General features: G+C 53.2%; 1 protein-coding gene and 1 long non-coding RNA gene across 8 annotated transcripts in view; one reads left to right on the forward strand and one right to left on the reverse strand.

The window, feature by feature from the left end:
- Window positions 1-21,970, forward strand: part of PLB1 (phospholipase B1) — a 125,822-nt gene that overhangs the window by 88,010 nt on the left and 15,842 nt on the right. For 5 of the 6 annotated variants that reach the window (XR_015768917.1, XM_088026379.1, XM_088026378.1 and 2 more), the window contains exons 35-49: window positions 179-287; window positions 1,769-1,820; window positions 2,219-2,299; window positions 2,833-2,898; window positions 3,687-3,787; window positions 4,808-4,889; window positions 5,545-5,649; window positions 6,742-6,837; window positions 7,332-7,403; window positions 13,302-13,367; window positions 16,599-16,659; window positions 17,195-17,253; window positions 18,723-18,790; window positions 19,032-19,075; window positions 19,286-19,385. Coding sequence is in view for 5 of the 6 variants with exons in the window: in XM_088026379.1 (XP_087882505.1) it covers window positions 179-287; window positions 1,769-1,820; window positions 2,219-2,299; window positions 2,833-2,898; window positions 3,687-3,787; window positions 4,808-4,889; window positions 5,545-5,649; window positions 6,742-6,837; window positions 7,332-7,403; window positions 13,302-13,367; window positions 16,599-16,659; window positions 17,195-17,253; window positions 18,723-18,790; window positions 19,032-19,075; window positions 19,286-19,385 (1,162 nt within the window). In the remaining variant the exon portion in view is untranslated. Of the gene's footprint in view, window positions 1-178; window positions 288-1,768; window positions 1,821-2,218; window positions 2,300-2,832; window positions 2,899-3,686; window positions 3,788-4,807; window positions 4,890-5,544; window positions 5,650-6,741; window positions 6,838-7,331; window positions 7,404-13,301; window positions 13,368-16,598; window positions 16,660-17,194; window positions 17,254-18,722; window positions 18,791-19,031; window positions 19,076-19,285; window positions 19,386-19,954; window positions 21,388-21,970 lie in introns of those variants that run through there. The other variant, XM_088026380.1, reaches the window with a different exon arrangement.
- On the reverse strand, window positions 4,157-20,836 carry LOC114205894 (uncharacterized). 2 transcript variants are annotated; one of them, XR_015768918.1, is made up of 5 exons: window positions 19,829-20,836; window positions 19,262-19,401; window positions 17,805-18,044; window positions 6,698-6,822; window positions 4,157-5,994 (listed from the first exon to the last, which is right to left on the reverse strand). It is a non-coding gene; the product is annotated as an uncharacterized LOC114205894 (long non-coding RNA). The 2 variants fall into 2 exon arrangements; XR_003608491.2 differs by lacking the exon at window positions 17,805-18,044 and having other exon boundaries at window positions 19,829-20,823.

The raw sequence follows: 21,970 nt of genomic DNA on the forward strand, positions 1-21,970 counted from the left end.
CCGTGTCAAATGACCGTGTCATTTCCGCTCAGAGCGCCCCAACTCCTGCCAGGCACACCCTCCCCCTCCCTGTCTGTCTGCACAAAGGTGGCTACAGGACCCCCTCTGGGGAGCCTAGAGCAGAGGGGATACCCCTCCCTCTTAAGCTCTGTGACCCGTTCATGCCCTCCTCTTCCAGATATCCTCCGGAAGTTTAACAGAAATCTCACGGGCTACGCGGTGGGCACGGGTGCCGCCAACGACACAAATGCCTTCCTCAATCGGGCTGTTCCTGGAGCAAAGGCTGAGTACGGCGTTGGGGGGGGGGGCCCATGGGGCAGAGAGTGGGAGGCAGGCAGTGCCCTTTAAGATTGTAATCCTGACCTCCGTGTGCCAAGGGGACAGTTCTCCATTTGCAGTAATGACCTGAGGGGTCTTCAGCCTCTCTCTTCCCTGGCTGCCCCTGTGACTAAGGCTGCAGCAGGGAGGCCCGAGAGGCTGGAGCTGGGACAGAAACCATGGCCCCAGAGGCTGAACTCCTGACTTTGCTTCTTGGGCCACATGTTCTAATCATGCAACTAACAGACTAAACTTATCCAAGTTTTAATACTCACCGCGGCATAATGGTGCTAGAGAGATTCACTCTCTCCAAAGCCTCACAAGTGGCAGTTCCCCTGAAAGATCAAGGAGTGTGAAGAAACGAATGGACAAGCCGGAATCTCCAGCCGTGGAGGCTCCTGGGACAACACGTCATGGCCTGTCCCTAGCCCCGCTCTGGAGCCAGTAGGAAATGCCGTTGAGAAGCCAGAGGCAGCTGAAGCAGGACTGCTCGGCCCCCCAGAGTGGTCTCAGGAGGCCCCTCACCCGGCTCCTAGTGGCCCCAGCAGCCCGGCTTTCCTTGCTCCTGGCCCGGCCATCTGGCCCTCCAACACACTGTCACCTTCCAGCTCGGGCCCACGCCCTTCTAGCTGATGGGCATGGCCTTCCAACCAGCTCATCCAGCCTGGGAAGACTCTTCCTGGCAGTTGAAACATCTGGGGACAGATGGACCCACCAGCAGGTCCCAGGAAATCACCGTGCTGTGGATCCATCTCACCCAGACCTGTAACAGGGGCCTGAAAAAAACTAGTGGGGAGCCCGGGATGCTTGAGATCTAGTCTTTCCATGAATTATAAACCCAAGCATGTAACAGTGTATATTTATTCCCCACCTCTTTCTAAAAGAAGTGTCTGGCTAAGTTTACTGAAAAAATAACACAAGTAACATGTACGTAAGTGAGAAAAATCACAGCCACTGGTCAGGTGGGGGGGGTAGGGGAGAAGCAAGTGGGTCAAGTTGAGCATTTTTGCAGTTCTTATGCTTGAACATCAAACTCTCAGCTTCCTGGCAGCCCGGGGGGGGGGGGGGTGGGGGGGGAGGGGAAGCATGCTAAAACCTTCATAGATCTATTTTCATGATCTATACCAGTCCTTCAAAGGAGACAAATGGTTTCCCAGCATGGAATCCTAAAAGACACATTGCATGTGGAGTTCTAGAAAGGAGACCACGAGTAACAAATACAATTGAGAGTACCCTTGACTGCAGCTTTAGGACAGACAGTTCGCTTTTCAAAGGGTTATTTGTTGTAATAACTCTCCAGAACAGGCAAGTAGCTCCTTGTCTGTGAGCCTCAGGGTCTCTGGCAATTCGGGCAATGGGGATAATGCCATGGAAACCTCCAGTTCAGGCCCTTTAGGAGGAAAAATCCAGGCACTATTCTCCCATAGGACTGATTTCCTCTCCTTCTCAGGGAACTTATGAGCCAAGTCCAGACTCTGGTACAGAGGATGAAAGATGACCACGTGAGTCGGACTTACAGTTATTTTTAAACACTAATTTTCTAACCCACTGATGTCCCCAAATGGAATGGTCTACCATGGAAACAGTGAGCCACTGTCACTACAGAGGCATTCAAGCAGTGATAGGACGGTCCGAGTCTGAGGCCCTGGAAATTATGTCCATGGCCGTGGGGGGTGGGCTGTCCCTGATCACAATGATCTTGAATGTCCCTCCTGATGCTAAGGTTCTGTGTCCATAAATAAGCTTCTAAAATTCTTTCAGCTCTGAGAGCTGAAAGAGAGAGATCCTGATTCTATTATTTTGAGTGGGCAAGGAAGTCTTAGAGGGTTGAATGAACTTCCTAGGGCTGTGGCATTGTTTATTGGTTGGAAATCATCAAGCATTTTCCTCCTCCTTGTAGAGAGTGAATTTCCACGAGGACTGGAAGATTATCACGGTGCTGATTGGAGGCAGTGACTTATGTGATTACTGCACAGATTCGGTACGGAGAGGGGAGGTCGGACAGCCAGGCCTACTCATTGCTCCTGACATTGACCGGGAGGCCTTGGAGGTCCCCTTTGAGACTAGTCCCTAGAACCAACCCTAGGATTGTCCAAATACGCCTGCGTGCGTGTGCCTCCACTTACCCCATGACCCTCAGCTTTCTGGCCCCACCCACCTCCATGTCCCAGGGGGTGCGAGGTAGCAGGTGGCAAATATGGGGCTTCTAGTCCCCTCTTAAAATTCCTGAGAATTCAGGAAGTGGAGAAACCAGAAACCCCGGCTGTGGGAAGGAGGACCCGCACGTTCAGCTCCTACTAAACGAAAGCCCTGGCTGAAGGTTCCGGTCTTCTGGCTGGCCCATCTTTGTGAATAGCGAGTAATCAACCGCTCAGGTTCTGACATGATGAGCTGGTCCCAGCCAGAAGCCAGAGGGAGAAGAGGTCCTGGGGCTGGAGCCAGAGGGGGGCCTTCAGCTGCCCCAGTGCCCCCTCTCCCGAGGTAGCTCCTCCTCTTCCTCCTGTGTCTTCCTAGAATCTGTATTCTGCAGCCAACTTTTTTGACCATCTCCGCAACGCCTTGGACATCCTACATAGAGAGGTGGGTGGAGGCTCCGACAAGCTGGACACAGCTCAAGCATGTGGGAGGGGGGAGTGTGGATGGGGGAAAGAAGGCGAGCTACCCCCTCCCCTGAAGGAGACAGCCAAGGGCATGGGCGCCTTCCCTTTCCAGAGTTTGGGGCCTACCTCCATTTGGAATCAGCACAGGAGGATCTCAGGCTTGAAGAGAAGGCAGCTGGTGTGCTCATTGTCTCCCCCATCCCCCAGCACCTGAGACCTACCGTGGCAGCCACAGCAGGGTGGCTCCCAGGCTGGGCCCTGCGCACTGAGCCATAGGCTGTATCTAGAGCAACCCTTCTCTGGTCCTGCTCCCAAGAGCTTGTTCACTTTCCACCCCCTGACACAGACAAGCTGTTCCAGCTGCCCAGGGGGAGCCCTCCAACTACCATGTGCTCCTCAGGGTGGCCGAGTCCCCAGGCCTGCTCAGCAGAGCTGGTCCATGTTGGGCTAGAGGGAAATGGCAAATAGGGCACCTAGCTCAGCAGATTGGAAGCTCACTAACTGACGGCTGAGTGGAGCCGAACTGTCAGCATTTAGACTCAGGTGCACCATATTGTCCCATGCCAGGAGGTGCCACTCATGTCGCAGCCCGCAGCGGGCAGCAGAGCCTGCAGGGCCCGACACAGTGACCCTGTGTTGACGCCTTCCCAAAACTCTACTCAGGAAAATGTGAGCCAGAGCTCTGTAGAGAGTCACTTCTCAGGGCCCTAAGGCAGCTTGAGGAAGAAGCTCCCAGAGCCCCTCTCTCACCTGCAGCCTTGCCCTTAGGTGCCCAGAGCCCTGGTCAACCTCGTGGACTTCCTGAGCCCCAGCGTCCTGCGACAGGTGTTTCTAGGCAACCCGGACAGGTGCCCTGTGCAGCAGGCCAGGTAGGCAGGGGCTGGCTGCCCCCCGCCAGAGAAGCGCTCACCTCCTGGTCTCATTTTCACAGTGGTGACTACTCAGGGTCTCTGTGACTTGGTGTGTCCATGTGTCCAAGTCTGCAAAGGGGGTCTTATGTCAGGACCGCCCCAATCTCCCCCAACCTTAGGATGCCAGGGGGAAGCTCTGTGACATGGGAGCCCCAGGGGAGAGGATCAGGGCTGGGACACATGCTGGTGTTTGAGACACAGCGTGGCCAAGCCAGTGAAAAGAGGAAACGTGGGGTTGTACGTGTACGTGGCCAAATCGAAACAGAAAGTAGAGAAACTATCCACGTCATTCAGTAACATTTATGGGGAAGGAACACGCTGGGGGACTTCAGAATGGGAGTGTTTTATTTCTTAAGTGGGGTGAAAGGTACATAGGTATGTGCTTTATTAACCTTCCTACCTCATACATACATTTATTTCTTTAACAAAGTTTTACAGAACCTACTGTGTGCCTGGCCCTATTCTCAGTGCTTTAGAGATAACATCTGTTTTAACATGAAGTATATTTCACGAGTGTGAAATAATTCATGAAGAAATTCAAACAGATTCATTATAAATGCACAATTCATGATGAAGGGGGACACTAGTGTGAACTAAGGAGGCATCTGAGGGCGTGAGCAGCGGAGACCCCCGAATACAAGCTCCGATACCACAGGATGCATTTTTATTTTGTTCGTACCCAATTAAACATTGGATTTTCATTGCCTAAGTTCATTTGTTCCGCATTATTTGCCAGAGGCCCAGTGCCTGCAGTCCAGTATTTGTATTCTATCAGTATGAGAGGATGCTCAGGCACACACCCTTGGGACTTTGTCCAGTCCCTGTGTCAGGCCTGAAATCTGCCCCTGAGAACGTGCATCAGAGCCTCAGGGCACGTGTGCTCTTAGGCCAGGGCTCAAGCCAGCCACCCCACACAGCAGAACCAGCTCTGACCAGAGCCTCTGCTCTGGGTCCTCCTGCCTCCCCCTCTTTGTGCAGCGTGTTATGTAACTGCGTTCTGACCCCTCGGGAGAGCTCCCAAGAGCTGGCCAGGTTGGAGGCCGTCACCCAAGCCTACCAGGTGAGACCAAGAAGGGCACCACCATTTGGGCTGCTCTCCCCCTCCTCAGTCAACACATTGGCACTCAGGGAAGGGAAGAGCTAGTCCGGGTTGGAGGGACATCACCTTCTGGGCCCTTTCTCTGCCCCACCTGGCTGAAGTGCCTCAGGCGCCCCAGTTAGAGTCATCCCAGAGGAATCCAGGTGGCAAAGTCCTCGAGGCCCACCTGCCCTCGGTGGCTTCACCCCATGCTTGGCCTAAAGAGGTCAGTAGCTCTGGGTGCTCCATGGGTGGGCCTTTTCCTTCCCTGCACCCCGGGGGCCCCCTTCCTCCCCTCCTCAACAGGCAGGCCACGAATAGGGAGGCTGCAGGTCCTGAGCCCCCAGGGGCCCTCTGGAGACTCTTCCCAGGTTCTTATCCCTTGTGGGACTTCCTGCCTCGCCCTTCAGAGCTTGCAGTTCACTTAATAGCAAAACCAAAAGGTGAACCAACCTGTTTCCAATTCTCTGGAAAGAGATTTGCAATCACATGTGTTTGTGTTCTCAAGGGAAGTGTTGAGTCACCCTCTTGGGTAGGGAGATGGGGGCAGGGATGCCAGCTGCCACGCCCTGGCCTTCCCTCCCACCCCCCGGGCTGCCCAGGGCCTGTGCTGAGGGCAGCCTGCGTGTGTCCACAGAGCAGCATGCGGGAACTGGTGGGGTCAGGCCGCTATGACACCCGGGAGGACTTCTCTGTGGTACTTCAGCCCTTCTTCCACAAAGTCCGGCTCCCGTTCCTGGCGGTATGTTTCCCTGCCCTCCCCGGGTGGGGCTCCTGGGTAGGAGGAAGAAGAAATTCAAGGCAGAGATGCCAAGGGCTTTCATGAGCGTGTGAAGACTATGGGAAAGACCCGGGCAGCTCTCCAGAGGCCAGTCTGTGGCACAGCCTCCCCGAACACCTGAGCTGTGTTCCTGGCGGCAGCCCGATGTGGGATGTGCTCATTACCACGGATAGCTGGCCCCACTTTCTTGAGCACCTAGCCCGTGCCAAGCCCTGTGTTTGCCATAGGTAAAATCTTCACAACGACATTTGCCATGAGTTTCTTCATCCCCAGGTAGCAGAGGTTCAGAGGTGTGAAGTATCCTTCCTAAAATCACATAGGGAATAAGGGACAGAGAGGCATGAGTTGAACATGTCCACCTTCAGATGATTCACTTTCTGCCACCCACATACCACTGAAGTGCTAAAGGAGGGTGCTGGGTATGGGGTCCCTGCACCCCCTGGCCCTGCTCTCCCCCTGACACGTTGAGCCGAAGAGCTTTTTGAGCTCACTAGGGTGGGGACTCAGTTCTCTCCACCTGGGCCTCCGTGCTAAGGGCCTTGCCTAGATGGAGGGAAGCTGGAAGAAGCCTTGGGCACCCCGGCTCACCTCCAGAGAGGTGAGGCTGGCAGCTACCCCCATGTCAGCTTTGCCCAGGCTGCCCCCAAGCTCTGGCCCATTCTCCCCACCAAGACCACTGGAACCAGCTGCCAAGGGCTGGGAAGTAGCTTTTCCCGGCTGGCTGGCCAAGAGCTCCTCAGGGACTAGGATCTCATTCCCTGGACCATGGCATGGGCTAGGGCATTGCACAACTGGGCTAAAAATAAATATGATGCTTTTTAAACACATTAAATAAGGGGAATTGTGGGGCCAGAAAGGAGGGTGGAGGTTGGGGTCACCCAAGGCTATTTATCTGTGGGATTGCTCTTCTCTCTCTTTTGAGATGAGCCGGCCTTATAGAAGGCCAGTGGCTTGGAGCTTCTCCAGAGGGAGGGGGGCACTGAGTGGTCAATCCCAGGGGTCGGCCTACCTTCTGTACCAATAGGATCTCGAAGAAATCCATTTCTCTTTTAGGATGGGCGCCTGGATATGTCCTTCTTCGCTCCAGACTGTCTCCACCCAAGTCAGAAGTTCCACTCCCAGCTCTCCAGAGCCCTTTGGATCAATATGGTAAAATAAGTGGGGGTATCCCTGGGTCTCTGGGGCTCTAGTCTGGCAAAGCACCAACCCCTACAGAATGAGGCCCATTCTGGGCCTCCCTTTGCAAGTGCAGTGTAAAGGACCAGTGACTAGAACATCTGTAGAAGTCTGTAGAACTGAAAATATGGAGTCCTGAGGATTCCAGCACCAACTTCCCCCTCTCCTTTGTGCTTTGACCTGGGAGGAGGGGCTCTCTGAGGAATGCGAGACAGACCCTCAAGCTTATTCAACATTCGCCACATGCCAGCTGCTGGGCAAGGCCGTGTGAGCCATGTTATTGAAGCCTCTCGCCAGCCCTGCCAGCCAAGTCCTAGGAGGTTGTGAGGAAGCGGAGAGGCTTGCCCAGCGCCCTGCAGCGGAGCTAGGAAGCCCACCCCCATGACATCAGGCTGTGAGCCTCCTCGGCTGCAAAGTGCTGCCAGGGACTGCTCGCTTCAGCGGCTCTGTCTTGTCTTCCCCTGTAGCTTGAACCACTAGGAAGAAAAACGGAGACCCTGGACCTGGCAGCAAATATAGCCCTCTCCTGCCCCACTCAGGTAACGGGGGAGGACCTGCACTGCCCCTCCGCAGAGACCGGAGCTCAGACCTCGCCCTCCCCTGGTCCTGCACCACAGCCCCTCGAGTGGGTGTGGCTGCAGGAGAGCTTTGGAGGATGGGAGGAAGTCGATGGGAACTGACAGGGGAGGAGACTTTGAGAATGGGAGAAGCAGGTGGGAAGGGAAGCCTGGGCCCAAGCAGAGGAAGTGGATCAGGACGAGAGCCGTGGGCTCCTGGCGGCGCGGTGGGGTGGGGGTGCCAAGACGCCAGAAGTGTGGCAAGAAGGCTCCTTTGGGCAGTAGCGCTTGGGGCCGATGGGTAAGTCTGCCTGCAGGTCGGAAGCCTTAGTGAGAAGCCAGCTAGCTCTGAAGTTGTGGTTAGTGGTCTTAGAGCCTGGAGTGCGAGTTCCCAGCAGGGATGGGGCCAAAGAGGAGAGCAGCAAAGGGTGGGGAGCTAGCTGTGTGGAGGAGGGGCAAGGACGCAGCTCAGGGCTCCTTTTAAGGAGGAAAATGTAAGTAGTTGTTCAACTTGATTTCAGGCCTAGGGTGGGGGCAGGTTCGTGTTCCCACTGCTTTCAGCTCCCTTTCCTAGGCCCCATCTTAATGGTTTTTTAACCAAATAAGGCCGAAGCCAGAGGGCCCTCAGCGGCAGTAAAAGCTGAAGGACCTGACCCAGTCTGGGAGGCTGGGTTTCCCCCCTGGGTCAGGCTGCCTCACCCTCTCCCGCCCTCCCGGCTGAGCAGGAAATGGACCTGCAGCTCCCCCCTGTGTCTGCCAGGGCTCCAGAGAGAGTGGGCACCCCTGCCCACACCCACACTCTCTGCTGCCTCCCCAAGCCCCGCCGTAGGCCCCATCAGGAGAGCCAGGGCTGTGGGAGGAAGGGATGGGGAGGTGAAGGCCACCGTAGCAAAGGGCTCAGTGGCTGGGTCTAGTGCTCGGAGAGAAGGAATAGTCAAATGAGTTCACACGGATGCCTCCAGCCCAGTGGTCAGATGCTGGCTGGATGCCGGGACACGGTCTTAGGGGGCCCTACAGTGCCAGGTGCAGACTATTTAATTACTAGATCCTGAGCATGTCCAGGAGTTTCTTGGGGAGAGGCCAGGCAGCCTGGGTAGTGGGGGCATCTGGGGACTCAGAGCAGTGGCCAGAAACCCTACAGGAGGTAAGCATTCGCGTGTTTAACAACCTATGTGGCCATACTGAAAACCAGCCATGGAAAATCCTCTCCAGTCAGTTCTCCTGCCATTCAATAGTAAAAGTAGTAACAACCCATTCCAGGGAGCCGTCCCGTGCTCTCCCCCCACCCCCCACAAACATGTAGTAAGTACCGGATGGAGCCTAGGCACGGGGTCAGGGCGGGCCCTGTCACCATGGGCCTCAAGGTGACCCGTGCCACTCTCTGTCCCAGGCCAGGCAGGGAGCCCCGAAAGGGTGCCACTCCAACTAGCATCTCAAGCCGCAGTGGGCTCTGCTCCTCCTTCTGGACAGAGCCTGACTGAGCCATTGGTAAGCAGGGGAGAGCAAAGCCAGCCTCTTAGAACCGTAGCAGCCCAGCCTGGGAGAAGCCGTTGCCAGGCAACCCCATTCCAAAAGGATCCATCTGCCGGCCAGCCCAGCTCCACCACCCCAGGCAGAGCGGCACTCCACATTCCTCCCGTCCCATCTGCTCCCACCCATGTGCCTTAGAGCTCTATAAAAGTCCACCAGCCTCTCCGGGTGAGCTGACAGGGGCCAGGCAGCACATATTTTAGTCCTCGCTGTGGCTAAACATAGAGGCAACCGCCAGGACCCAACGGGGAGGAGGGGGCCGGGATGGATGGTTGCATCGAGGGGCTTTCTCAGCCTCCTCCCTGCCCCTGCCCCTGCCTGAGGCAGCTGCAGGTGTGTTCTGCCAGGCCAGGCCGGCCCCTTAGCAGCACCCCCTGGATTTCTGTTAGACTTTCCGGTGGGACGGATGATCTCCCGGCCAGCTTTGATTAGCCGCCCTGTGGACTGTGATGGCTGTCCCCTCTCCACTCTCGCTGTCTTCTCTAACCCAGGGTAGCCGGCTGTGGTTCCTCCTCGGGCTTTGAAGAAAGCAGCTGAAGGACCCACACACTTCTCTCTCCACTCTTACTCCTCTGGCCCGCCCTGAGCACTTGTCACGCCGCCTCCGTGAAACCCATTTCCGCCTGCATTCCTCGACGTAGTGCCTCCCTGATGGTGCTGTTCTTCTAGTCCCTGTCCCTTCTTGTCTCAAAAATGGGGACATTCTCCCACTGTCATGCACCACCTCTATTCTCTTTTCTCTCTCTCCGCATCCCCTCGCTCTGAGGGTTGTCCATTTCCACGGTTTCCTGGTAAATGTCTGTGCACAGGACGACCTGTGTCTTCATCTCTCCTTCCTCAAACTCCAGCTCTGTTCTTCTAACCTGTAGGAGAGGTTTCCCCCTGGGATGCCCTGGGTGGTGTAAGATTGCCCAGAAGGCAGCTTAAATGAATTATCAGCGTATCAACAAGAGCAGGGAACCAGAGAGAGACACCGGGGTGGGGGCGGGTGTGGGGAGGGCAGTAACAGGGAAAGAGAGAAACGGAAATAATTTTAAGTGCTATTTCACCCAATCTTTCTTTCATCTGAAGAAAAAGCAGAGGTCTGTTGGGCTCCCTTATATAGTTACTTTACTGTTTAGCAAGGTTTGTATTTTGCATTACACATGGGGGACACTCTTACCTTTTGAATGCTGTGGACTTCTAAATCTCCTATCCTGCCTTACCCCACCATCACCTCAAACTCAACACACATCCATCCAAAAAATAGTTTCTGAGCAAGAAACGTCAAAACAGGAATGAAGTATTTGTCTCTCCCACCTCTCTGATCCTTAGGACTTCCCTATTTCTGTCCATATCGTTGTGGTTTGCACAGTTCTGCGGGTGTGAGACATGAGCTGCCCTATCTGATAGGACTCTCCCTCGTGTGCCCCCCCGGCCCCCCGTTCCTTTCCTACGGCCAGCACCGCCGTTTGCATCCTCATCACGTTGTGTGCTAATGGTCATGTGGCCCTTCCCATTGTAACAACTGAGAATTCTGTAACCTAAGGATCTCCGCAGGGAGGGCCTCGGAGTCCTGTCAATGCGCCAGGTCCTGTGGTAGCGGAGTTATGCCACCACACCCCTCCCGAGGCACCAGCACGGCCTCTACTTAAGCCCCCATAGTCTCAAGGCAGTGCTTTTCACCCTGCCAAGTGGCTGCCCATTGACAGGTTGTGAAATGAGCCTCGTAGGTCGTGAGCCAGCACACGGGGACTGGGATGGGATTGGGTAGACATGTCAGAGGGCATTCCATGTCCTTCTGTTATGTCCTCCTTCCTGCCGCCACCACCCCCTTTCCCTGAGCCTTCCCGTCCCTTCCCTCAGCCATCTAAGGCAGACAAGCCTTGCAAACACTGCCTCGCGCAATACGCATGTCCCCCTGAAATGGACGCCCGCTTGGGGTTGGCGCCTGGCTTGACTGCTCACTCCCGCTGTGGTCTGAGCAACACAGAACACCGCCACTCCTTCACCACAGACCCGCACACCTATAACGCGGCCAAGAGGAACCTGACCTTCCCTGCAGGCCGCTGACTCACATCAGGTGGCTGTCCTGGCACTTCCCCTCCCCCACCCAGGCAAGCCACACCATCTCTGCGGAACACTCCCTGTGCTGGCTTTCATCCGGCTTCACTTTCTAGCTACTGGTGTTCTGGATCTAGCCCAAGAGAGCAGTCAGGCTAACTGGGATCTCTTTTGCACATGATCTGCTAGACTCTGGGCCCCTAAACTGCTCTGACTTACATGTGCGTTATGGTGTCAATGGTCAATGAAGCGAGCCCCGGGCCCCCCGGGCTACCTATCTGCCCCTGGCCTGGACCTGTTCTCATGGTTCCTGCTCTGGCTTAGCTCCCCCAGCGAATTCCACTGTCTCCCTGACCTCTGACCCCTTTGACTCCCTCTCCCCTCTCTGGCCCCTGCCCCAAACCTCAGGTCATGTGACCAAATAGACCCTCCAGCTTGACTTTTAGCGCTCCCAGAAGGGCAAGGTGAGTCTTTGCCCTCTGGTTCTTCTGGTGCTGGCCACTCTGGGACTAGCTCCCAGCCCCTATTCCCAGTCAGGGCTCCCTTGACAAGGGGGGAACGATAAGTAGCGATGCTCCACGCACAGCGTCTCCTATATGAGGTCCGTACTTCTCCCCACCCCCGGTTCTTGTAGCCATTCCTCAGCAATTGCTGCACTTACTGGGCACACTGGTCCCTGAGGCTTCACTGCCTCCTAGCATCTCATGCTTTCTGCCTGACTGGCCCGTAAGCCTCTTTGTAGCCTCCCCTCATCCTAGCACCTGAAGCGGGGCCCTGAACACAGGGGGTGCTTACACCCATGGGCCAGTTATTTCTAGAACGCTCCCACATTGCCCTCCTCAGATGGTGAATGCTCAGGGGCTGCTGAGTAACGTCAGCTGGGCCAAGCCCGGTTTGCCAGGGCGACACGCCATGGTAAGTCCTCCTTGGCCTTGCACGCTTCCCGCCCTCGGCCCTGGGTACTCCTCAGGCCCACGCTTCAGCTAGGAATGTGGAGACTCGGAAGGAAGGAGAGACTTGAGGTGTCCGAGGGAGCCAGTGTCTGTGCAGGGGGGCTGGGAGTGCCACAGCCACTGCTGAGCCCCCCTCTTCCTCTTCCTCTCTGCCTGGCCAATAAGCTCCTTCATTGGCTTGACCCTGGTGTGAGGAGCAGAGCCGGAAAGGCCTGACCTGAGAGGCACTCGCTACTTGCTGTCTACCTGGACCTGGTCCCTCCCCCAACCCGGACCTCCGTTGCTCCTCATCCTAAGACAGGGACTTTCCGGGGTTGCAAACCCCGATGCCATGCCAGGCAGGAACACGATTGGGTAAATGGGACCAGGTATGGGACAAGAGGAAGGGAAAGGGCCAGAACTGAAGACCCTGCACCTCTTCTTAAAGCATTCAGACTGCTCCCCCCCCACCCCCTTCTTTTTGATACCATTCAGGCCCAAATAAAGCAGAACAAAACAAAATGTCTCCTGGCTAGGTTTAGCCCACAGGCAGTCAGTTTGCAACCCCTGGAACTGATCCCCAATGACCCCTCCACCAACATTCTGGTTCTTCTTTCTTATTCCCATTTTCTTTCCAAACGTTTCGACCACGGCCCTTCCATTCCACTGAGCACATCTTGTGAAAGCATGGACGGCCTGGGGCCACTTGCTGATTCCCGATCTCAGTCTTACTGACTCAATCTTGCTTCATATCATTTTCACATTTTCTCGTTACCTTGCTTTTCCCTGTTTCTCCTTTACCTGTCTCCTCCTCCCTGCTTCAGTTAACCCTCACCTATAACTGAACAGACTTGGATCTTGACTGGGCTGTGAGCAAAGATTGTGAAGGAGGTGGGTAGGCAAGGAAGAGAATGTTTCAGGATAAAAATACGGCCAAAATATGTGAAGCCAACCTAAAGGGAGTAAGACACATAGTTCAAAAGAGACAATCAATCAATAAAAAATATATAATCAGTACTCTCTGGAAAAGAAAAAAATGCTATCATGTACATCTCTAGCCAGAGAGGTTACAAAGGGAAGGAAAGGATTATTTTGAGGACTGGGTGGATGTTCCATGGCTAGGGTGAAGAACAAACACTCGAACCCTGAGTAGAGTATGCAGGGAACCCCTCTGAGGCCTTTTCTTGTGCACCCCTTGCCAGAGCTGTTATGTAAAACCCTCGAGAGAATAAATTAAATTACGCGTATAGGGTTCTTACTATTTACATGCAGAAGAGTCATGTTAAATCAACATGGAGGATGGTCTTAGTAGTCCTCTTTCCTAATCTTTGTTGCTGTCCGATAACCTCTCCCTGTGGTTTCTGTTCTCTTGTAGAATGAGCCCTTCCTGAGGACGCCCCGGAACAGTAACTATACCTACCCCACCCAGCTGGACATTGAGGTAACTCCTGATGCACGTCTGCCTCTCTCAGGGACAAAGCATTTCTACCTGCCGGTGACTCAGGGTGTGGCACAGGTTTCAGAGTATGAGCTTAAGCAGAAGTGTACCTTTCTTACATACTAGAAATTGGAATGTAAAAAAAAAAAAAAAAAAGTTCCTGAACCATGAACTCCCAGGATTGTCCTAACATGTTCTCAAGTGATTACTGACATCAGCAACCAACTAGAGGAAGTGCCAGTGGATGGGTTTTCTTCAACCTTTGCACAGACCTCATTCCTGATTAGGCAGCTCAGCGTTTCAGGAAGGAGCGAGGGGGAGGCCGTGGGTATGATGTGCCATAGACTTCCGGTAAGGTGGAAGCTGATGGGCTGGGCCCAACAGGAAGCTGACACACACCCAGGGCTTGTTTGGTTCCAGTCAAGCATTCTAGCTCTGAGGAACCCCAAAGGATTCAAAGCTCATGGCTTTAGGGACTGCTACTCCAAAGATGGCCTAAGGGATCCTGGACAACACCAGGCCTAATAGCATAGGCCTGGCCCAGATAAGATCTGTCAGGCCCCAGGACAGGGGCCCCACCACCCGTTTCACCTGAGCACCTATGGTACTTGCAGTCTTGTGCTAGGGGCCAGAGGGAATTCAGGCCTGTCCTTGGGGAGGTAGAGGTCATTCCACACTGAGCATCTACTATGTGCCTGGCAGTGTTCCGGGGAGATAGAGGAGGAGACCAGACAGATGGGTCCTACCCCTCAAGGAGCCTACAGTCTACTGCAAGAGGGAGTCCAATAAATAGCTCAACATGATCATGTCAGCTGTGGGGACAGCTGTGAGGAAGCTGATGCAAGGGAACACAACGGGCCGAGGGAGGTCTGGCAGGTTCCCATGAACTGCGCAGGCCAGGCCTCTCTGAAGAGGGGCAACATGAGCTGGGACATGCACGACGAGAAGACGCTGGCTATCTGGGGTCCCAGGCAGGACCACGAGTGCTAAGGCTTGGAAGTGGGGCTGAGTTGGGGTATGAGAGGAAGAGAAAGAAGGTCGGAGTGGCTTGTGGGCACGTGAATAAGGTGGAGAGTGGGGTGATGAGATCAGAGGGGTTGTCAGGTCACACCAAATCCCAATCCCTGAGGAAGAAGGTGGGGCTTTAGGTGGAGAGACATGGGAAGCCATTGGAAGTTCTAGGAGAGGGGGACACCATCTGGTTCACCTTAAAAGATCTCCCTAACCCGTGCAGCAAATGGATTGAGAGCAGCGGGAACGATTGAGGAAAGACCTTTTACAAGCCAGTCGAAGCACTGAGACTAACTAACAAGAAATTACTGAAGGACTGTTAGATGCTCAGCTCTGGGGAACGAGCCATAACGGCTCCATGGCTGGGGGAATACCACTGTCCGGCTTCTCTGGATTCTCTCAGGCTCGCATTAGCCCACTGGAGGCTCATCCCAGGCAAACCATGGACCAAAATCCACTATGACTAAAATGTCAGCTGCATCTTGTCAATCAGGCACTTCCTTATTTACCATTGACTTATTTATCAGCGTCCTAAGTGGAGTGGGCACTGTGCTGAGTGCTGGGTATCCAAGGTGAGCAGAGCAGGTCTCTGCCTACCCTCTTAGATCGTACAGTCTCATGGACCCTTACTTCTGCTGCTAAGAGTTAACAGCCAGGCAGAGAAGGTGGTGTCATTTAACACCTTGCCATTTAAAGTAGCCCCCAACAGGCAGCATCAACCTTACCTGGGAACTTGTTAAAAATGCAGAGTCCCAGAGTACCTGGGTGGCTCAGTCCGTTAAGCATCTGCCTTCGGCTCAGGTCATGATCCCAGGGTCCTGGGATTGAGCCTGCTTCTCCTTCTAACCCTTCCCCTGGTCGTTATCTCGCTCTCTCTCTCTCAAATAAAGAAATGCAAATGCAGATTCCTGAGCACCATCCCGGTCCTACGGAATCAAAGCCTGCATTTAACCCCCAGGGGATTTGGGTGCACTGGTATAGGGCACAGTGTGGGCTTCTCCCCTTGTGACAGAGGAACACCCTCAAAGTCCAACCTGTATCTTAATTTGTAGGGGACGTCATATCTCTGGCTCACCAGATATCTGAGATACTTCTCAAGTGCTCACAGCTATAAAACTTTCTCTTTTTCACTGCTTTTTCCCCAGATATTTGTCATCTGCACACAAGCATGTCCTTGATTTCAAAAGAATTTCCACATCAGTATGATGAACTGAGCAATCTCTTGGAGTAAACGAAATTATATAAGATTAAGCAAATAATATCTAAAAGATGTTTCATTTTTGCTCCCTTGGGAGAGGAGACTTTTTAACAAGGCTTGTCTTTACCATCTTCTGACTAAACAGAGGAGATGAGCTTCCAAAGCCTCTGGCATTCACACTCCCCAGAGAATCAGTCACCCAATTATCGCCTGCTTGCCAAGCCTTACGATGCATTCAGCACTGGGCTTGCCCCTCAGACCCTCCTGGGGACGTGCAGGTGTTTGGAACTCTGGGAAAGAGACTCTATTTCTCCTCCAACTTACTGATACTGGTCATTTCTGAGCCTCTGCTTCCCACCCCATCCCTCCCTCCAGCACCTGGGAAATGTGCACTGTATTCCAGAGGCAAGGGAATTTGACTAAAGGCATCCAGGTTACAGAGGCATTAATTTATACACACACAAGGAAGTGGTTGGCTCTTAAGTTAAATATGCAAAATCATAGATGCACGTCCAGAAAAGATATGCAGAAACCAGGAATTTTACAATTGAAAACATTTCGTGGTATTTTCCTAGAAACATCCGAGTTATTGCTGCAGCCCAGCATTATAATCAGTGTCCATTAGCTTAATGTTAAACAGCCACACCAAAACCTATGTGTGGTCTTCCATGAGACATCCAAATCTACGTTCCTCTGGGAGATCACTGTTTTCTTCCCCCTTTGCTGTGACTGCCAGACCCATGTGAGAGTGTGGGTAAGTTGAGATGGAAAAAGCTGTATGTGTAGCATATGTGTGCCCACGCAATTCCGTGTTTTGTGCATAGGGGCAGGCAGATGCCCAGTTTCTCCTCTCTCATCTCCCTCTCAGACCATCTACAATGAGCTGTTCCTGCCCACACATGATCCCCTACCGGGGCATAGTTCTAGCCTCCACCAAAAATTCCCTAGCTACTTCTCCTTGGACTAAAGCTAGCCTTCCTGCACAATGAGTGCTGGGCATTGTATCTTTCCTCCTGTTGGTGTAGAACTGGGGCAGCGACCTCCTGTGTACAGAGTGGAATCCTTCCAACGGTGTCCCCACCTCAGGTGAGTGCAAACATCATCGTTACTCCCTTCAGCTAAGGACTTGGCTAAGTGTCGGGTTAGTGGGACACCCGACAAACACATCTTGGAGTCCTGAGCAGACCTTGCCAATTCCCGGGCAATGCAGTCTGGCTCGTGGGCGGCCCCTGAAAAGCTAGCCTGCAACCACCGGGCTCTCCACAGCTTACCCTTCCCATCTCTGTTTAGTCCCAATGGCAGCCCTTCAGGCCTCCCCACCCGGCAGGGAAGGTACAGTCAGGGATGGGGCCCTCTCTGCCTAAGATCATGACTCCCACAGCCAGCACTTTCCTGGATTACCCCAGCATGCGTGTGGCTTCTCTTAGGATGGACAGTAGCCATCAAGGCCATTGTTGTGCCTTGGTTGCTCCAAATGGATGAAAGAGGCAAATTTGCTAAATCTTGGAAATAAGTGTACGAGGGGCCTGTGGGACTGGAGCAGAATCTGACTCCTAGTCAAGCTTATACTTTAAAAGGAAGACTCCCCCTGACCATCTGTCTTTTTGCCTGTCTCTCCTAGTCCATGAGCTCCGGCCAGGAGACATCAAAGTGGTGGCCGCCATGGGTGACTCGCTGACCGTGAGTACTGAGCTGGGATGGGCCTGGGCACCCCAGGAGCCAGCCAGGCCCTGTGCCGAATGTGCCCTTCCTCCACACTGGCTCGGCATTCAGCATTTAGCTGACAGGATTGAGAGCCTACCTGTGGCAGGCACTGAAACAGCCAGGCAGCTGCGAGACCTCACTGGGCAATCTAGAATGCTCGGCCTCTTGCCCTTCACCACCTCATCCATGAGGCTGCCCCTCCATCTCCCCTTCCCCACTATTCCAAGCATTTCATCTGCCTGTTGTATACCTGTCTTTATCAGGGAACTCATCTCCAACTACCCACACTTATAGAGTTGGGGGGTGGGGGATTACCCACACACTGCCCAGCAGCCCCTCACCCCGTTGCAAGATGTGTCCTTTGGGGGCAGAGGGAGCCCAATTCCTCTGTATAGTGTAATTTCTCTACATGAATTGTATTAGCCAGCTCTTTAGCTATTGCTCTACACAAGACACTCTGCTAACAATTCTGAGGTGTAGTCATAACCCTTAAGAAACTTGTCAAGCTGGGAAAATAAGCAACTTACACAGAAGGAGATACATAATCCTGTAGGTGACACACGGCCTTTTAAAATCAGGTACTCGGGCGCCTGGGTGGCTCAGTTGGTTAAGCGACTGCCTTCGGCTCAGGTCATGATCCTGGAGTCCTGGGATCGAGTCCCGCATTGGGCTCCCTGCTCGGCGGGGAGTCTGCTTCTCCCTCTGACCCTCTTCCCTCTTGTGCTCTCTATCTCTCATTCTCTCTCTCTCGAATAAAAAAATAAAATCTTTAAAAAATAAAATAAAATAAAATCAGGTACTCATTTCTGGAAAAGCAACTCCCCTGCATGTGTGTGAATGTGGTTAATTTTGATATAAACATGGAGAAAGCTCTGGAAGGATGTACCCCAGGGTCTTAACCATTAATTAGTTCTGGTGATGTGTATATGTGGATAAAGGACAAAGAAGGGATATAGAACCTGTGGCAGGAGGCAAGATTAATAAGGTGGGGGTAGATTATTAATTTTTAAAAGAATCTTTGTTATCATTTCACCAGTTATGGTGAATATGTATTACTTTTGTAAGTTTCAAAGAGAACTTTCTCCTTTTAGTTGTTTTTTTCTTTTTTAAGATAAGGCATTTAGAGAAAGCTACATACAGGAGGTAGAAACTGAGAAGGGTCTTAGACAAGGAATTAGAGATTTAAGGGCTGGAAAGAAGGGAGTTTGGCACTCCCAGAAGGGATGGAATGGGTGGGTGGTAACTGGGCAGGCTGGTCCAAGGCCCTCATGCTTCAGATCGATTTGCTTACACCTGAGTGTTCGTGTGGACCAGAAAGCAGGGGGTGAACAAGGGAAGTGGACACCAGATTATGATGACCTCAGAACGTTGGGGGCCCTTCCCAGCACTGTCGGCCTGCCCTTGGGCCCAGCACAGTTCTCGAGCCTTCTCTTTGCCTCTCACAGACAGCACTGGGAGCCCGACCAAGCAACGCTAGCAACCTACCCACGTCCTGGAGGGGACTCTCTTGGAGGTGAGGATGTTCTCCACTCATTTTCTATTTATGATGCTCCCCTGTCACCTCTCCAGAGATGAACCTGGGTTTCCAGGCTCTGGCTCTGAGAAGCAAGGAGCCTCCCTGATGCTCGTGTCCGTCCCCAGGGTGGTGGGAATCATGTGCCAAGGGCAGGTGCTCTGGTTCTGACTCGGAAATATGAGGAGTGGTGGAGCGGCAGGTCAGGGTGATCTTAACAAGCGTGTTTTCTCTTCCCCAGCATTGGAGGGGATGGCATCTTGGACAACCACACCACACTGCCCAGTAAGTAGCAACACAGAGAAGCACCATCACTATGGCCGTAACAACCCCTGGCTGAGGCCAGGGCCTCTCCCAGAGTAAGGGCAGGGAAGGTTATCTGCAAGGAGGGAAGTCAGCCAGCCCTGAAAAGCCCCAGCATCGTCCTGCCCCACACCTGGGCCCCAAGGATGGGCCCCCATCCACTCTCACCTGTCTGCTTCACCCTCTTAAAAGACATTCTGAAGAAGTTCAACCCTCACATCCTCGGGTTCTCCACCGGTACCCTGGAGGAGACGGCAGGGATGAATGTAGCCATGGAAGGAGCCAGAGCGTGGTGAGTAGCCGTGGGTCTGGGAGGGAGTAGAGGGCAAGGCCGAGAGATCAGGCTGGGGAACGGGAGGAGGAGGGAAGGGTGGTGTCTGAGAGCCTGGCCCCAGATGGGCAATAAAAGCGGCCTCACACAGAGTCCTTCTGCATGCCCGGCCCCTCCTGTGGATAGCCTCCCGTGATCCTCACACCCTTCGGGGGCGGGGGGGTACATGCATGAGGGACACTGAGACTTAGGAAGTTTCCCGAATGGCCCAAGGTTGTCAGAGGAGTCAGGGTCAGGCCAGGCCCGCTGGGCTGTCACCACCTCTCATGGCAGCAGGAGCCCTTGAGGGTGGCCCGGCCCTGTCCTGCTGACTCTGGCCAACCTCCCTGCGCGGGGAGGCTGGGAGCAAACGTGCAGAGTGCTGGGAGCTTGCCGCCGGGCCCCACGCATGCCCCCCACCCTACCTCGGAACCTGGGGTCCTTGACTCCGAGAAAGCTCTGTTTTGACAATAGGGAGTTAGATGCGAAGGCCCCCAAAACAGCATGGCGGCTGTTTGTTTTCACTCCGATTTCTGTTGTTGACAACCCAGATAATTAAAGCTGGAAAGCCTGACAGAGCTCATTGATTTTCTGCACGGAGTGTGCTGGGTATTTGCTTTGTAGAAGGATTGCTGCACTCAGATCACCAGGGAAACGACTCCGGCTTGACTCATTCTGTTTACACGGAGCGTTCCTTTCGGACGTGGTAAGGAGGGCCCCACGCTTGGTTTGTGCCTCTGAGCCGCAGGAAGCCGTGGCAGTTCCTCAACGTCAGAAGCAGGAAGCACTTATTTTTCTGCAAAAGAGCTGGGCTTCATGGGCCCGTAAAACCAACACCGCATCGCTGTTGTTGCTGTCATCCTCACCACCACCGTCATCATTTTATTATTATTTGCCCAGGCTCCATTAACCAGCAGCTGATTCCTCAGTCAGCTGACGTTCAAGCCCCTTTCTTGCTTTACTTCTTTCTCTTCCTGCCTTCTCCCTTGACTGCTGCTGGGCGCTTGCACCAGGAGGCCGTGGCAGGGGAAGTAGCCAAGACATGCAGCTCCTTGTTAGCATCTCTGATGTCCCGTGATACGGGAAAGGAGAGTAAGCCTGTGACTTAAGTAAGCAAGGTTGGAAAGTTGCTCTGTGACTCTCCTTTATCTGCAGGGTCATTTTGTATGGTGTCAGATAAGGAGGAGCACATCTCAAGAGAAAAATAAACACCACAGCAGGGCAACTAGGATAATGAGACCTGAGGTCAGACTGTCTGTGTCCGGATACCAGCTCCCAGACTTGCTAGCCGTGTGACCTTGGGCAGGTCACTTATCGTCTCTGTCTTAGTTGCCTCATCTATAAATTGGGATAATAATAGTACCTATGTCTCAGCATTGTCATAAGAATTAAATGAGATTAATAACTCAGTGGAAAACAGTATAGTATTTAATATGTACGCCCCCCCCAAAAAAGTTTGCCATTATTAGGATTATTTAGTTTCAAAGTTTTATTCAACCTCTAACTTCCCTTTCCATCAATCAGTAAGCAAGAAGTCAAGGGAAGCAGGCGAAGGACTGAGCCCCAAAGTAGTTACCAAAAGATACAAAACAATCAATAGGTGAATTCCTTGCCTATTCAACTAGCTTGCTGTCTAGTTTAAGGAGGCTAAACAAACAGGAAATAACTTTTAGAAAAAAAAAAAAAAACGTTGCATAGGGCAACATTGCAGACTGCAATGACTTTGTACTTCCGAGTTGTATGAAAGAGAACAGTGTGATGTGGGAACTGGGCAGCCCACATACAGGTGCAGACCCAGAGGGGAGGCGCCCAGGACTCATCTCCACCGACCTCCTCTTTTATAAGATGAAGAAATTCGACCCTAGCAGGGTTCAGTAACTTGGGCGAGCTCACCCAGCAAGTAAGTCACAGAGCTGGAAGAGAACCCAGGACCTGTAACCCCCAGATCAGGGCTCTTCACGCCAGGATGAAAAGGAAGCAGAAGGTATGGATAAAGGTGCTCAGAGAGAAGGCTCATGTAGTGGGGAGGTGGGACTTGCTCCGAGGCTGAAGGGTGGGAAGAACATGGCTGGGAAGAGGGAAGGAAGTGAGCACTCCTAACTTCCCCTCACGCTCATGAGGGCTTATCACCCGTGACTTCCCCTACTCACGTCTTGAGCCTACTGGCAGGTTATAGACACTTCTGGAGTCCCCTTTACCCAGGACAGGCTTGCTTTCTAGCTTTCTGATGCATTGCATCAATAGCAATAATGGATGGGCTATCATCCTGGACATATAAATGAGACTTGGCCGCAAGCCCAGCTCCTCATGGACAGGCAAAGGTTTAAAACGCCCATCCTGTACCAGTTACTGCTTTTATGACTTCTTGCACAGAAGCCTCCATTGGCTGGGTCCCTTTGCCCACATAGCTCATATACTTCTCTGGTTTTAAAAACCAGCTTTATTGAAGTATAATTGCCATGCAGTTCACTGCACACATTTCAAGTATACAATTTGATAAACTTGGCGTATGTCCACAGCTTAGGGTTTAACATCACTAGAATCCAGATAACACCCATCACACCCAA

This window comes from Eumetopias jubatus, unplaced genomic scaffold (assembly GCF_037043125.1).
Source record: "Eumetopias jubatus isolate StellerSeaLion01/CBP00866 unplaced genomic scaffold, mEumJub1_p1.0 scaffold_9, whole genome shotgun sequence".
Lineage (NCBI taxonomy): Eukaryota > Metazoa > Chordata > Mammalia > Carnivora > Otariidae > Eumetopias > Eumetopias jubatus.